Raw genomic sequence first — 17,444 nt, forward strand, 5'->3', positions numbered from 1 at the left:
ACATCCTCTATAGTCCCAATCTTTCCCCATGCAATTTTCATATTTTTGGAGTCCTGAAGAAAGACATTCATGATTCAGATGACGAGGTACGCACCTGAGTACAATAATGCTGCCACAAGCAACTGCAAATATTTTTCGATGAAGGCACTGAGTGTCTAGGCTCACAGTGAGATAAATGTGTTATCAGTTATGGTAATTATTTTTGAAATATTAAACAGTTTACTTACTTTTTTCTATCCATCTCATTTTCAGTTGACTGCCCCTAATAGTTAGTGATTCATTCGAACATTCACAACACTAGACTCAGTACATATTCTTCACAAAATAAGGACATAGACATACTCCTGACGAGATGACAATGAGACCAACTTCAAGACAATCAGCTACGTAAAAAGTCATACATTCAATGACACTTCAATAAATACGTGAAACTTTATCCAGAAAAAAATAATGCAGGTGACAATCATTACAAAGTTGGCCCTTCAAATATTCTTCAGGTTCTGTAGTACATACCACACACATTAACCAGTAATTTTCCTGTTCCCTTAGCAATATTGCTGCTGTGCCATCACACAATATGATGAAACAATAAACCAAAATTTAAAGCAGTTTAATAACAATATTTGACATCATAAAAATCACAACAAGAAACTTATGTTTAGTTTTTAAGTTGGTGCAAAAATATATATTGTACCAACCTTCTCCTCTTTGCTGGTGACTTCCCAATTTCAGCAGTTGGTACCAGTTGTTCTCCAGGTCTAATCCAAAGAATTGGACCATCATTTGATTCTTGAGGTGATTCCATTTTAACAACGGACAATGGACCCCATGGCATTGTCTGTGAAAATGAAAATGATTTATGTCAAGAGAAAGTAACCAGATCCCCGTCATTCAAGACAGTGGTTCATAAACATTCACAATCCATAAAAAACATGACAGAGTAAATCTAGTTATCAAACAAAAATTTTAATTTAACTATCAATGCACCACAATTAATAATGAGTCTAACATAACAAATGGATTTGAGACAAATGGCAAAGAAACACAACTCCAGTAACTGTCTTTCAGAAATACTCTACTAATTAGCAATTTTATCCTCACACAACCAACAATACAAAAATTATGGTTGACTGTGTGGCACTTACAATGCTCTTGATATGCATTCAATGACAATCTTATCATTCATGTGGAATGTGTCAACTTTATTGTTCCAAATATTTAATTTGGAAAAATTTGCGGTAAGGTCTTATGGGACCATACTGCTGAGGTCATTGGTCCCTAAACCCACACACTACTTAAGCTAACCTAAATTAACTTATGCTTTGGGCAACACACACACACAACCATACCCAAGGGAGGACTCGAACCTCCGACGAAGGGATACTTAATTTCACAACAGAAATTAATAAAATACCTGTCCAGACTACCACTGAATATACTACTGTGTTATACAAGAGGCTAAGTGGGCAAGTGTCAGACCACAGTTGCAAAAGCCGGGGATTCAATTCTTGGTTCGTCATTAAGCAGTTCTCTCATCTCTAGCAATGATTTGCAATGTGTAAAATGCTAAGTAGTACAATGCTACCAAAGGTGAAGTTAAAATATAGATCCCTCTATAAATGGCTAGGTAAGTCAGTTCAAAAGTGGGCAGACAGCATGGGCATATACCACCTCGAATATGACCTGACTGAACAAGTTGGGGCTGAGGTAAGATACTGAACTCATTCAGGAGAGCAGCAGCAGATCAAATCCTTGATCAGCTAATCAGATTTAGGTTTTCTGTGATTTTCCTATACTATTTAAAGTGAATGTCGGGAATGTTCCTTAGAAAGGGCACAACCAGTCTGCTTTCCAATCCTTCTGCAACTCAAGCTTGTGCTCCATCTGTAATAACCTTGCAATCAATGGGATGAGAAAAACTAATCATCTTCCCTTCCTTCCAATAGTACCATGCACTGTAAAGCACCAAAGTGTTCAACCAACCTTCAAATTTTGCTACATTTAAAAACACAGACTGCACAATAACTACATGATAATAAACTTACATAAATGACACTTCTATTAGCACTTGAAAACCATGAAAACGCTTTTGATATTTATTTATCGGGAGAGTTTACATTTTACAACTCATCAATAGGGTAGAAAGAACAATCCGTTTCAGCACCAGCATACCTAATGGATTTCTTAATTCAAGGTACATGCCATGCCTATAGATTTTTGCATTGCTTTCACAGAGCTTAAGGGTATTTAAAACAAAGCACATAAAAGAGTATTTAGTGGTAAGTAGCCTCAACAATACGCAGTAGAAGGGTTTTTTACTTGTTCCATAACTCTAATCACTTTTTTCTGGCAAACAAAAATTTGAGGAAGAGATGAGTTTCCACAGAAAATAATTCCACAATACATAACACATGAATGGACTGACTCTATGGTCTTCTATGCAACTATGTAAGAAAGTATTCACATACAAAAGTAGTTATAGTCAATCAGTACATAGTCTTAGGTACATGAGGTTCCTGCTACTCCTAATTTAGTTTTCAGTATCAAGCACTTAGTCTGTGCAACTGCTGATTTTTACTGTATGTTATGATCAATTCTTAAGGATTTTTGGGTCTAGAGCGCAAGTGAATGAGTTGGGTCTTGCTTAGGTAGACGAAAAGGAAGTTGGCAGTTAATCAGTTAAGGACGTTGGAAAGGTTATAATTGGTGTTGTAGGTTACAAATTTTGAGTCTCCATACTGAAGTCATCTGCAAACAGCATAATTTTATATTCACCATCATAATAGTATAAATGAAAAACAATACAGTATCTAGGACAGAATGCTGAGAGGCAATTTGGTTATCTCCCCAGCTCAATGCAAGAAATATTCTAGATTTGCAGTATACTGTCTCCAGAATTACTTCATTCTATTACTGATGGGAGATGATTTCACCATTTTATCTAATGAGCTACAGAGACCACAATGCCAGGCTTTCTCTAATAGCAGATTGTGAGCAGTACAATCAATGTACTAGTCACATCAAAGAAAATGCTGACTGGCAACTTGTTGCTTGAGGGTATTTGAATTAATTTGTGCCTCCAGTTATTTCGAATTTTCAAATGTTATCCGGCATCAATAGCAAGAAGATGATCAACAAAAGTGCTTTGCAAAGTTTCAAGTCTAGTGCCACGCCAAAAACTCGCAGTGAAAAATCATCCAGATCAAAATGTAAGTGTGTAACATGTGGAGTCCATTCTGACAAAGCAAAACTAGTTGAAACTATTAATTCGTTGCAAGAAATTGTGTGCAGATCCTTGGCAGAAAACAAAGTGTTAGCTGATAGACTCAAATGTCTTGAAAATGATCATAGAAAACTAAAAACCGCCGAGCAGGGCGTAAGTGAATTCGACAGAAATAAAGTGTACGCAGTGACCGAAGATTCCGTCGCCATTTCAAGTTTTCCAACACATTCTGTGCTTACCGGTAACGCTAACCATAGCGCAATCATTTCATCGTCTTTAGTAATAAATTCTCCTGCCGTGCTCCAAAAAACTGTAGTCCTACCTACAAAAGATCAAATCGTGCACCATCTGAAAAAAAAGCCTGTTATTAAGCAAAATGTGGAACCTCGCCAGCCAAAACCGTCACTCGTAAACAGAAGCAAGGTAAATTCAACATTCATGACGACAGTTAATTTAACTAACACCACAAATGCAGCAAGAAGAATAAACGTATGTTTAATGGGTGATAGTCATCTTAGAGGCCTTGCACACGAAATAAAAAGTGTAAACAGTGAAGTGAATGCTTCAGGTTTTATTAAAACTGGCGCTCGTCTTGACCAAGTGCTTTCAACTGTAAACAATATCTCTCGAAAGACAATGAAGGAAGATTTCATTGTAATATGTGGTGGTGCAAATGACGTCGCACACAACGATGGTTTGCATGCTGTTAACGCCCTAAAATCTGCTCTAAACCATCTAAATGACTCAAACGTCATTGTTCTCAATATTCCACACAGGTATGACTTGCCTCAATTCTCGTGTGTAAACAGGGCAGTAGCATATACAAACAGTCAATATGCAGAAATTTGCAACCGTTACGCAAATATACAAATGGTTAACGTGCAACATTTTAGTAGAGATCTTTACACCACTCACGGCCTTCACCTCAATCGGCGCGGAAAAAGTCACTTAGCGTCCATTATTTGTGAAATCGTCGTAAATGCTAGGAACAACGTATACTCAAAACACACACATTCGAAGAATGAGTGCTCCACAACACAAGAAGACTGCAGCAATGGCTATAGACAGACGACATTGGACAAATGGCTGCTGAAAACCCCAGGTAAAGCTGATTCTTCCCAGGCTCCCAGTACATGGAATCAGACCAGCTTGAATCAACGGATAGTGAAAAATACCAAACCCACTCTGTCAACTGATATTTCTTTTTTAGGGATAAATGTATAAGTGGTTCTGGTTGGGTGACACGTCCATCAAGCGTTCAACAATCCAAGCTCACTTTCAAATTAATTCAGCAGAACTTTCAAAGTCTTGGCAATAAGCACAACGAGTTGGATACCATTGCAGCAATTGATAACCCTGATGTTTTAGTTATAAGTGAACACTGGTACACAAATGAGCTAATTAGTCTATGTAAGCCACTTTCCATGATCTTTTGCTCTGCCTTCAGTAGAAAAGAGAAATGTGGTGGTGGGGTAGCTATCTTTGCAGCCAGTGGTAGTAATTATAGTGTAATAGATGTAAGTGCGTTCAGCATTGAGGGTGTAATAGAACTAGCAGCAATTAATTAAAAGTGGGGGAAAGAGAACTTAATTATTATAGGCCTATACAGACCTCCATCTGGTAGCCTAGATAGTTTCTTTGATGTTCTTAATGACCTGATTGTTGACATTGACAGTAAACACTGCAATAAAAATGGCTGGGTTAACATAATACTAACTGGAGATATAAACATTGACTTGCTGTCCAATGACTCTGTATCTAAAAACCTAATGCTAATACTAGCTCAATTTAACTTAGCATTTCTGATAAACGAGGCCACTAGAGAGGTCAACAGTGTAAAATCATTCATTGACAACATTATAACTAACAAGTCCCACTTTACATGCAGTGCATCAGTTCTGAAGCTTGCCATTTCCGACCACCACGCAGTACAGGTATTGATAGAAGCTGAAAATCTTCATGTCAATAGAAAAGAGAAACAATATGTGACAAAAAGAATGACCAATGATGACAATGTTATAAGATTTCAACAGTTTGCTAAAAAGCCTACAATGGGGTGAAAAAAAAAACAGCATTACTTTCAGTGAGTTTTCATCAGATTTTTATTATTGCTTCAATGTCTCATGTCCAGAAATGACCTTTACAGTAAATGACTGCAAAAAGATACAAAAAAATAACTGGATAAATCATGAAGTAAAAACAGCAAGATAGAAACTTAGACTTTTCCAATATGCAATGATAAATAATAACAACAATAATAGACTAAAGGTAGAATTTAAGAACTATCAGGATTATTATAAAGATCTTCTGCTAGAAACTAAAAGTAAATATGTAGCCACAATGTTAAGAAACTCTACTAACACAGGTTTAGCTGTTTGGAAAGTAATAAATAGCTTTAGGGATTGTAAGGACAGATCAACAAGTGATTTTACTATAAACCATAAAGGGCATATCATGAAATGTCAATGTCAGATTGCAAATGTTTTTAATGAGTACTTTTCTTCTGTTGGAAAATCTGTCAATGACCATTTTAAGAATCTTCAGCATAGATATAGGGGCATTCCAATCAAACAAACCAAATACTTGGCCCCAACCAATAACAAGGAAGTCAAAAAAACAGTAATGTCATTAAAAAATACAAAATCAGCAGGCTATGATGGATTGTCTATCAGTACACTGAAAAGATGCATAGACAACATATCTGATGCCATGGCCACAGCAGTAAATTATGTAATTGCATCAGGTTGTTTCCCAGATAGTCTAAAGACAGCACAAGTAACCCCGATTCACAACAAAGGTGATAAATCTCAAATTGAAAACTACCGCCCCATCTCAATCTTACCTGCATTTTCTAAGGTAGTTGAGAAAGTTATTTATACTAGACTAATGACATTCCTGAGTCAACACAATTTAATATTTGAAAATCAGAATGGCTTCATGAAAAACAAGTCAACATCAGTAGCAGCAGCACAATTAATAGACAAAATAATAATGGCCATAGAGAACAAGGAGTATGTAACTGGAGTGTTCCTTGATCTAGAAAAAGCTTTTGATTGTGTCAACATCACCATATTACTTGACAAGCTGTGGAACCTGGGTATCAGAGGAACTGGCTATGAGCTAATAAAATCGTATATGAGCAATAGAAAACAATTTGTCTTGCTTAAAACAATCAGTGGGTCTTACAAATCTAAAATTACTAATATCAAATATGGAGTGCCTCAAGGTTCTGTCTTGCGACCCCTTCTTTGCTCAGTTTATGTTTATGATATACAGTATTGTTCTCCTAACTGTACAAAAATATTGTATGCAGATGACACATCAATAGTGTGTAAACACAAAGACTATGAGAGTCTGGAGGTACAGTGCAACAGTGTAACTAATGAAGTAGTCAAGTATTTTAATGAAAGCCATCTAAATGTAAGTGCTTCAAAGACTGCAATGATGGAATTTAACACAAGGAAACAAATAGAATTTGACATGAAATTATCCATAGGAAATGACATTCTAAAAAAGGAAAAATGGACAAAGTTCTTGGGAATTACAATCCAGGACAGCCTCAAATGGGACATGCATATTGATTCCTTAGCATGTAAGCTGTCGAAGAATGTGTTTGCTATAAATATGATTAGCAAATATTGTAAGGACATGTGTGTACTAAAAACTGCTTATCATGCCCTATTCTCATCAAACTTAAACTATGCTGTAGAAATATGGGGTGCAACAACTCAAGCCAACCTAAGTACATTATTAATACTACAGAAAAAAGTTATCAGAATTATTTGTGGTGCCAAACCTCAAGACTCATGTCGGAATCTGTTCCCAAAATTAGGTGTGCTTACCATTATAGGTGTATACATATTGAAAGTTATATTGCTTGTGAAAACAATAAATCCAAATTTCAACTGTGACCTGCACCAGTATGATACAAGGCAAAAGTTCGGATACCATGTAAATAACCACAGAACAGCTTTATATGAAAAAAATGCACTTCATGCTCGGCTGAAGCTAGCCAATGCTCTACCAAAAAGTCTCACAGCCCTTCCTACTAACAAATTAAAAGATCAGCTAAAAAGAATTCTAATTGAAAACCCTTTTTATTCTCTAGACGAGTATTATATCCGTATGAAAAGTGCTTCATAAGTACGTCAAGCTCATAGTTTTAAGTAACCTACAACTAATATAATGTTGATAAAAACAATATTTGTAATATCGTGATTGTATACTACCAAATGTAAAATCCATCAAAATATAAAATTTATTAATACAAACAAATCTTTAGTTTGTAATTTATAAACTGACGTATTCAGAAGAATTATCTGTATGATGTCCTGAAACTGTATTATTTCTAGGGATTGTATTTGATTATTCGATGTTGAATAAATATTATTATTATTATTATTATTATTATTATTATTATTATTTGTTGCCTCACTATGAGCTGACTTATGACATATTTGCTCAGTAACACTTTTAAATGTTCATTGAAGGTCCCTGAAATCTCTAGGTTAACATTAATTTAATTCTTATTAATGTTAATGTTAGAGACTCTAATGAAAGCTCTGCTTGTCATACATCTTAACAAATTTTATATACTTTATACTATGTTACCCAAATTATTATTGTTTCCAAAAGTATCAACAATTAAAAGACACTTACATAGCTTTTGGCCACAGCCTTCTACATCTACATAGAGACCCTGCAAGCCACCATATGATGCATGGTGGAGGGTACCCTGTACCACTACTAGTCATTTACTTTCCTTTTCCACTCACAAATAGAGCGAGGGAAAAATGTCTGATACATGCCTCCGCATGAGCCCTAATTTCTCATATCTTATCTTTGTGGTCCTTAGCTGCAATGTATGTTGACGGCAGTAGAATCATTCGGCAGTCAGCTTCAAATGACAGTTCTCTAAATTTTCTCAACAGTGTTTCTCGACAAGAATGTCGCCTTCCCTCCAGGGATTCCCATTTGAGATCCTGAAGCATCTCCGTAACACTTATGTGTTGTTCAAAACTACTTTTAACAAGTATAGCAGCCCACCTCTGAATTGCTTTGATGTTCCAAAAGCCTTCATTGTTCATACACACAAGCGAGCACATCTCACACACACATGACCACCATCTCCTCGGTCATGTGTGCATGAGGTGTGCTTGCTTGTGTGTATGAATGGCGTGTATTTCTCTTTTGCTGATGAAGGCTGTAGCAGAAAGATTTGCAAAAGTGTCTTTTAATAGTGCCTGTCTGCAACCTAACATGTCTTCTTTATGGTAACTAGCATTCTGTCTTTTCCTACATTGTTGATACTCTTAGTTGGAGTTTCCATTGTTTCTTTCCAAAAGTAAATATTTGTGGCTTTTTCAATTACTCTGTTTATAAATTTACAATCGTTTCATAAAAGTTCATCTTGGGTTATTTGAAGTTCTCGATTTGGTATACAACTCTCTCTTTTCTATAAGTATGGCCCTATTGAATCCACTGATTCTACATTTGCATGATAGATGTGGGATGAGCAACATAAGCAGCAATATTGTAGAACAATAAACTGCGGTCTCAAAAGTCCACAATTCTGCTGCTGACAAAGACCGACACATGCTCACAGACATTTCTCCTTCTTGCATGAGGCAAAACATGATCTTTTCACAAACAACTAACATTCAGTTGCAATTTCTGAATGATAAACCCACTGTGCAATATTTCCTTATACATGGAATGTAGATGGTGTCACTCCTGTGTACTTTGATGGCTGCAATGAAATGCTAATCATTTGCACATCCAAGCACATAGTTCACTTCATTCCACTTTGACATTTTCTGTATGTCACCTTCATGGTGTCAAATTTTAATGGCAAGCAGTGTATATACACTGGTGAAGCAAAACATTATGAAAACCCACTGAATAGTGTTTTGCTCCACCTTTGGAATGCAATATAGCAGCGAGTCTGCATGGCACTGATACAATAACTCCTTAGTAGGTTCCCAGAGGTATGTGGCTCCAGATGTCTTAAATACACGTTATGCAATTCTCATAAATTATGAGCCTGTGATTTACAGATCAGGAACTGGAGTCTGATGACAACCCAGATAAGTTCCACTGGGTTCTCAGATAAGGTAAATTTGGTGACCAAATATTAATGCAAACTCACTATCATGCTTCTCAAACAAGTTTAGTCTGATTCTGGCCTTGTGACAGTCAGTTATCATGCTGGGAGATGGTAGCAAAGTCAGGGAAGGCATCATCACACATCACCAAGCTAAAAGGATTACATGTAGTCCACAATAATATTCATGTAGTTCACTGCTGCCATGGTGTCTTCGATTACTACCACCAATTCCACAGAAGTCCAGGTCACTGTTCCCTATAGTGTACTACTGCCCCCAGTGGCCTGTGATAATGGTGAGGAGCCATGTTCCAAGCAAGCTTTCACCTGGATGACAGTATACCCAGAAATGAGCTTTTACCTGGTGCAGCAAGAAATATGATTCATCTGACCAGGTGACGTGTTTCCATTGATCCATTGTCCAACATTGATGACCCCATGCACTGTGCTATCATAAGTGATTACGTCTCTGGATCAACATGGCCACTTGCAGGGATCATCTACTGTGGAGCCCTGTGTTCAACAATGTGCACTGGATTGTGTTCTCTGAAACACTTGTGCCTGCTTCAGCATTGTACTCTCTCATCATACATGCCACAGATTGCCACCTAGCCTGTCATACAGGGTGGCTTTCCACAGATGATGGCAAGAGTAGCACATGAACAGCTAACCAGCTTTACCATTTCTGACTTGCTCATTTCCAGGAGCATGGACATAACAATCTGCCCTTACCCAAAGACACTCACATTAGCAGATTTCCCAATTGCCACACATATTGTCATTAGAATGAGGTCCTGTTCATCTCTGCCCTGCTTATATACTTTTGTTACCACATTATATGCCTACAATGCTTGCTGGTGGCAGTCAATCTTGTCATGGACAGTGTTCAATATGTTTTGGATCATCAGTACACCACCAACAGTAACTGATTGCTTGCATCACATACATATATTGAGTCTTCTTCCATATTTTCTGTAGGAAACTACTTACACATAACCTAGCTCTGTGTCTGAAAGTACTATGGCACTTACAGATTAAGTCCATGAGGAGGAGTCCATCTGTGTTTTTACGATATATTCAGAGCTTCTTTCTATATGGTCTTGTGAAAGAATGTCTAGCCTACTACTGTTCTTTCAGCTGACTGTGTGCCAAGTAGTAATAATATACTTCCTTTGTTTTATGATACACTTTTGCAAACAAACTTTGTTCAACTCATTCTGACCATGTCACACTATACCCACTTTGTGCTGTTCCAGTATATTGCTAAAGTATTGCGTAAAATCTCTAATTCTCTATTAAAAAGTTTCATATTTTCCTCAAAAATTGCCTGCAGTGTAACCTAATGTTGAACTGTATAATGGAGAAAAAAAATCTCCATTTTTAAATACAGACAACTTACAACCCTTAAAGTATTATATAATGTTGTGGTATTATTAACTAAAATTATTGGCTTACTCTCCTGTAACTGATGTATTCAGACTCTGATGCATAGCTTTTAGTATACCATTATGCTGAAACAAAGGAAGTTTCATCTGAAATATGACTAGAACAAATGTATACTCACCATTCTTAGAAATGGATTTTCTTCCAACTTTGCCAAGAAGTCTGGGAAGAAACCACCAACTTCTTCATGAACTGTGCCAACTAAACTTATCTGGTGCAGAGGTCCATACCTAACAGTTCCACTTGCATAGTGCTTCAAAACCTAGGCAACAAAAAAATGTGTGATTAGGTATTTTTGTAGATGCACACTCATTTACTGGACTATAGGTTACTTCAAAAAAAGGTGACAGTAGTGGCTGAAGAGCAGAAAATAACAAAATTATCCATTATCAATGATAAACTACATGTCATTAATACACATAGCAATTACAGGGGGAGGAGTTGGTATGACCATGAAGTGAGGAGAAAAAAGGGTGCAAGGGGTGGGGGACAATGCATACAATGAGTAAGAGGAAGCAAGTGCACTAGAAGGTAGTGGAGAGAGCAGGTGTGGGGGAGAAATGTGGTAGGCCACAGCAGCTGGGGTGCAGGAGGTGTTAGAAGAAGAAGGGGAGAAGCATGCACAGGGGAGGGGTGTAAAGGGGAAGGAGAGCATATAGAAGAAAGGCAGGGAGGAAGGGGTGGCAGGCAGAAGAAGGAGTTATCTAATGTCTCTCACTATGCCAGCCATATGAACACTCTAAGACAAAAAAGAACAAAGCACTACACAGGAATTATCTGAATGGGACTGAAATCGGTAGATGCGATGTACAGGTACAGATAAACAAATGGTTTCAAAAAACAAATTACGGGTGATTTATTAAAGAGAAAGAGCTTCACAAATTGAGCAAGTCAATAATGCCTTGCTCCATACTGAGTAAGGTGGTACAGTGGTTAGCACACTGGACTCACATTTGGGAGAACGATGGTTCAAACCCACATCAGGCCATCCTGATTTAAGTTTTCCATGATTTCCTTAAATTGCTTCAGGAAAATTCCAGGTTGGTTCCTTGGAAAAGGCACAGCCAACTGCCTTCCCCATCCTTCCCTAACTGATGGGACCGAAGACTTCGCTGTTTGGTCCCCTCCCAACTTCAATCGACCAACCAATTAACCAACCTTGGTCTACCTCTGGCCATTATGCGAGCCATTATTCAGCTTGGATTTGATCGATAGAGTTATTAGATGTCCCCCTGATGGATACTGTGCCAATTGGTATGTTAGATTGTCAAAATCCTGAGATGGTTGGAGGGCCCTACCCATAATGCTCCAAACATTCTCGTTTGACCTTGCTTGGCCAAGGCAGGATTTGGCAAGCATGAAGACAAGCAGTAGAAACTCTTCCAGTGTGAAGGCAGGCACTATCTTGCTGAAGTGTAAGCTCAGTATGGCTTGCCCTGAAGGTCAACAAAATGATGCATAGAATACCATCAATGTGCTGTAGGGTGCCACAGACGACAACCAAACGGGTCCTGCTATGAAAAGAATGGGCACCAATTACCATTATTCCTGGTTGTCTGGCCGTATGGTGGGCAACAGTCACATTGGTACAGCACCACTGTCCAGAGCATCTCCAGGGATGTCTTTGGTCTGAAATCTCATTGACTGGAGTAAAATTGTATTCAGTGATGAGTTCTGCTTCGAACGCAGCCCAATGACCAGCGAAGATATGTCTGGAGATGTCTCTGACAGCTGTGGGATACCAACCTGCCATCCACCATATTGCTCGATAACCAGGAGTGGTGGACTGGGTGGCCATTTCTTTTCATAGCAGGAACCCTTTTGTTGTCATCTGCGGCACCCCTACAGCACAGCAGTACATCGATGATATTCTATGCCTCGTTTTGTTGGCCGTCATGGCAAGCCATCTACGGCTTACATTTTAGCAAGATCAGCTCACCCACATGGGCAAGAGTTTCCACTACTTGTCTTCATATTTGCCGAACCCAACCTTTGCCAGCAAGGTCTCCGTATCTCTCTCCAACTGAGAACATTTGTAGCATTGTGGGCATGGCCCTCAAACCAGCTTGGGCTTTTGACAATCTAACATGCTAACTGGATGGAATATGGCACGATATCCCTCAGGAGGGCATTCAACAACTCTATCAATCAGTTCCAAGCCAAATAGTTTCTTGCTAAAGGGCCAGAGGTGGTCCAGCAAGTTATTTGCTTACTTGATTTGCGAAGCTCTTCCTCTTGAATAAATCATCCAAATAAGCACATGAACACAGAGAACAGCAGCAATATTATTTTCACAGCTCAGTTCCACTTTCAGCAGCATCAAGCCCAAGGGTCATGGTGAGCACATCACATGTGTATGGCCATTAGCCTGCTACCAGAAATTGAAATACCCTACATGGTTGGAGGATCAAGCAATTTGTACCTAATTATTGAAGCCTTAGTTACACCTGCTATATTTCTGCCTTCAGACAGTGACATCAACAGCCTAAACTCATCACTGGTACATCACACAGCCCCAAAAGATGTGGTATCATGTACTGATAGCAACCTACCATCATATGATAGTTGGTAATGAAATAACAAGTTTCTGTTACACGTCAATAGTGGTCGTGTGGCATCCAGCAGACCCAATGGGGCATGCCTGCTGAGCCATGCCTCCCACAGCTCGGTACCATGAGTGCCCTCTGCCACTGCAGTATAGGACGGCCGGTAGCAATGACTTAGCCCCACTCATGCTCGGAGCCACTTCTTCACGTGAAGCTATGTAGACACCACTGAGTCACAGCTCCGACACCATAGTTCGTGCTTTAGTGCAGAGAGACTCTATGTAATTATAGCTAGACTCTATTTCTTGTTACATCAGTTGTAACGAGTCCTCGTAGTTCTGAGAAATACTAGTAAATCTTCTGTTTGCTGTGTTAATTGTTTGATAATCATTTCTGCTCCTGTCCAGGTTTTCTACGACGATGGTTGCTGCACCACTCTGTAGCCCACCTCTCCTTACTGTTGTGTACAAAGTCGTAAACAACAAAAGGCAGGATAAAACATCTTCATATGACTAATATAACTTGGTGTTCAGTGGGGCACAATCATGTCAGACAGTGCTGTGCTTCACTAACAAATATTGCTAACTTCTTGCTCTGTTTTACCTGTCTGTGACTTTTAGCACTCTGGCGGTTATTTCTTTGGACTGTTTTACTTGGCAGCTGATTGGACTCTGATGTGTCTACACACTTTCCTTATGTATATCCAGGCTCGCTACCTATCGCATTTACGATGTCAGGCACAAATTGGATTTGTAAGCTATCATTGTATCAGCTATAACAAGCTACCCTTTAGAATTGCTAGTAGACTGTCAATTTTCCAATTCTGCTTGGAGCAACTAAGCCAAAATATTTCAGACATGGTTAACTATTTAGATGATATAATTGTCAACTGGTAATCAGTATACATAGGGTGATTCACAATTCATTCACGTCTAGAGGTTGTAGTGGGGACTTGGTAAATCAAGTTTTAGACACAAACCCGTGTTCGAAAACATCATCCAATGGTGCCACAAAGTGTCAAATTTACAGGTATGTATATACAGGGGGATTCCATGATGATACTAAAGCTTTCTAGGTCAATGTAGAAGGGCAAATGTATCCATCTGAGGTAAGTGTGAACAGTTCTGAGATACCACCTCCAGAGAGATAGCCTTAAGGTAATCACTGTCACAAACTTTTGAGACCACTGCAAGATGGTGTAAGAACACTACCACATGGCCAAAACAGCTGACGTCATATGCCTAATATTACTTCTCTATCAATTACAGAACTGTCTCTCTCTCTTCCATCAATGCAAGTCTTTTAATGCAAGCACACACTAACTAAGATACACATAACTCATCTCCAGTTGTCTGCTGTGGTCTGATCTCCAACTTCAGGGCCGCCAACCAGTCTGTAAGTTGTAGAGCTGCACTTCTCCACTGGGTGCTAACTGCAACACTTGCTACTGCTTTGTACAATTATACACTGTGCATCCATCATGTGACTGTTGTTTGCCATCCACTTCCCATCTTAAATATTCAGTTCTCATGGTATCAATCTCCAGTTTCACTATCCCTTGTACTGCATTGTACTGTCACCAACTCACAGCCCTCCACTGTCCTCTTTCAGAATTATTCTTGATCATGGTTTCATTCTATACAAACAATGTGCAGCGGCACAATTTTGTTTTGCATACAGAAAACTGTCCAATTATCTTCATGAGGTATCTTCATCTTGTCTTCTTCAGCACTCAAGACTTGCTGTTAGAAAACAAATAATGTTTTTTCTACTGAGAAGCTGTAGTGGAACCAGTATTACTACACATATGTAATGGTGACAGTAAATTTTTTTCCAGTTTTGCGATTACTGTGATACTGAATGAGAGATTGGTAAGTGTGCAACAGGATGCGCTACCTATTATGTTCCAAAATGCCATGTGTAAGAACCTCAGGTTCCTTTCTTCCAGGAGTGCCAGTTCTTCAAGGTTCGCAGAAGAGCTTCTGTGAGGTTTGGAAGGTTGGAGACAAAGTATTGGCGGAATTAAAGCTGTGACAATGGGTCCTGAGTCGTGCTTGGGTACCTAAGCTGGTAAAGGCAAAGGTCCCTAGTTCGAGTCTCGGCACACAGTTTTCATCTGCCAGGAAGTTTCATATCAGCGCACACTCCACTGCAGAGTGAAAATCTCATTCTGGAAACATCCCCCAGGCTGTGGCTAACCCATGCCTCCCCTATATCCTTTCTTCCAGGAATGCTAGTTCTGCAAGGTACTCAGAACAACTTCCGCGAGGTTTGGACGGTAGGAGATGCAGTAATGGCAGAATTTTAGGTCATTCATGTTTATTGTGAAATGTAATGAGCCTGTAACACTCCCCTGTAGCATGCCCTAAATTGCTATTACACTTGAAGACTGCTCTCTGTTCAGAAGGTCATGCTATGTTCTGTTTGCTATTAACCCTTCAATTCAATCACACAGTTGGTTTGATATTCAATATGCTCATGTTTTGTTCATTTAGACACCAGTGTGGAACTGTTTTGATGCTTTCTGGAAGTCAAGGTTCACAACATCTACCTGGATGTCTGTATCTACTGCTTTCTGGGTCTTACGGATGAACACTGCAAGTTGGGTTTCACACAATCATTGTTTTTGGAATTCATGTTGGTTCCTATGGAGATTTTTGGTCTCCATAAATGTTATAATACATGAGCATAAAACATGTTACCAAATTCTATAACTGACCATGTTCCCAAATTCTGTAACTGACCAATGACAGAGAAGTAGGTCTATAGTTTTGTGTCTCTGCTTGAAGACCCTTCTTGAAAACGGGAATGACCGGCAGTTTTTCACAATCACTGGGAACATTTCACTTCTCCAAAGACCTATGGTATTGCTGCTAGAAAGTGGACGAGTTCTTTCATATACTCCATGTAGAATCATACTGGCATCCCATCAGGTCCAGTGGCCTTCCCTCTGTTGAGCGATTTCAGCTGTTTTTTAATTCCACGGTCATTTACTTCAATATCGGCTGCTTTGTGATTCATGCGATGCTTTAGAGGAGGCACTACAATGCAATCTTCCTCTGTGAAAATGTTTTCGAAAAACGTTTAATACTTTGGCCTTTTCTATTTCATTCTCCATTTCAATACCATTATGACCACAGAGTGTCTGAACATATGGTTTCTATCTGTTTACTGATTTAACATAAAACCAAAACTTGTTCTGATTTTTCAAGTCGTTAGCCAGAATTTTACTTTCAAATTCACTAAACACTATAAATTTGCTTCTGTATCATTTTCCTAACATGAATGTCAAACCACGGTGGGACTTTTCCATCCCTCACAACTTTCCTAAGGACATACCTGTCTAAAGTGTATTGTACAATGTTCTTGAACTTTTCCCATTGATACTCAATGTCGTAAGTGTTGGAGATGTAATTTTTGAGCTGCCCTCTCAGGTTATCTAAAATCTGTTTCTTGTTGCTCTTGCTAAGAAGAAAGATATTCCCGCCTTTCTTTGTGTTCCCATTTGCAGCCATATTCAGTGACACTGTAACAGCTTTATGATCACTGATTCCCTGTTCTACACTACCCGAGTTGTAAAGTTCAGGTGTGTTTGTCAACAGCAGGTCCACAGTAGTGCCTGAGGAGCTTCTCAGAGAGACCAACCTTCTGAACAGGAGTAAAGATCCAGATAAGGTCAGCAGGCTGGTAGACAACAGGGCGGTGGCTCGCGTCATACCTTCGGCAATTATTTTCTTGAACCTACAGCATGCGGAGTCGAGCCAACTGCTGAGCTTCCTCAGCCGAGGAGGTCAATCCCAATATGCTGGAAAGGCGTTTCGGCTGGTGGAACCGGTATGAGTCAGCCAGGTGGTTTCTGAGGAACTGCTTTTCTCCTCTGGCACACTCAACAGATAAACCTCGCCAGAAAAACCTCTTGCGGATCCTATCGTATGTCTTAATAAATCCTAAATGTCCGCCCTCTCAGGTGTGTCATGGAATTTCTGGAAAATCTAAGCGCATGTGATTAGGAATGACCTCTTTCCAAACGAATCAAAGATTTTCTTGCAAAGTAATCCATTAACTACCTTAAATTGTCCTTTCACACCCTCTGACCGATTTAAAGCAAGCATAATTTGAGATATCTTGA

General features: G+C 39.0%; 1 protein-coding gene across 1 annotated transcript in view; it reads right to left on the reverse strand.

Annotated features, from left to right (window-relative positions):
- Nucleotides 1–17,444, reverse strand: part of LOC124722302 — a 422,581-nt gene that overhangs the window by 120,011 nt on the left and 285,126 nt on the right. Inside the window, exons 6-7 of the mRNA XM_047247484.1 lie at nt 10,891–11,031; nt 699–838 (exon numbers count right to left, since the gene is read on the reverse strand). Of these exons, the coding sequence (XP_047103440.1) occupies nt 699–838; nt 10,891–11,031 (281 nt within the window). The remainder of the gene's footprint in view (nt 1–698; nt 839–10,890; nt 11,032–17,444) is intronic.

This window comes from Schistocerca piceifrons, chromosome X, assembly GCF_021461385.2.
Source record: "Schistocerca piceifrons isolate TAMUIC-IGC-003096 chromosome X, iqSchPice1.1, whole genome shotgun sequence".
NCBI classification, from domain to species: domain Eukaryota; kingdom Metazoa; phylum Arthropoda; class Insecta; order Orthoptera; family Acrididae; genus Schistocerca; species Schistocerca piceifrons.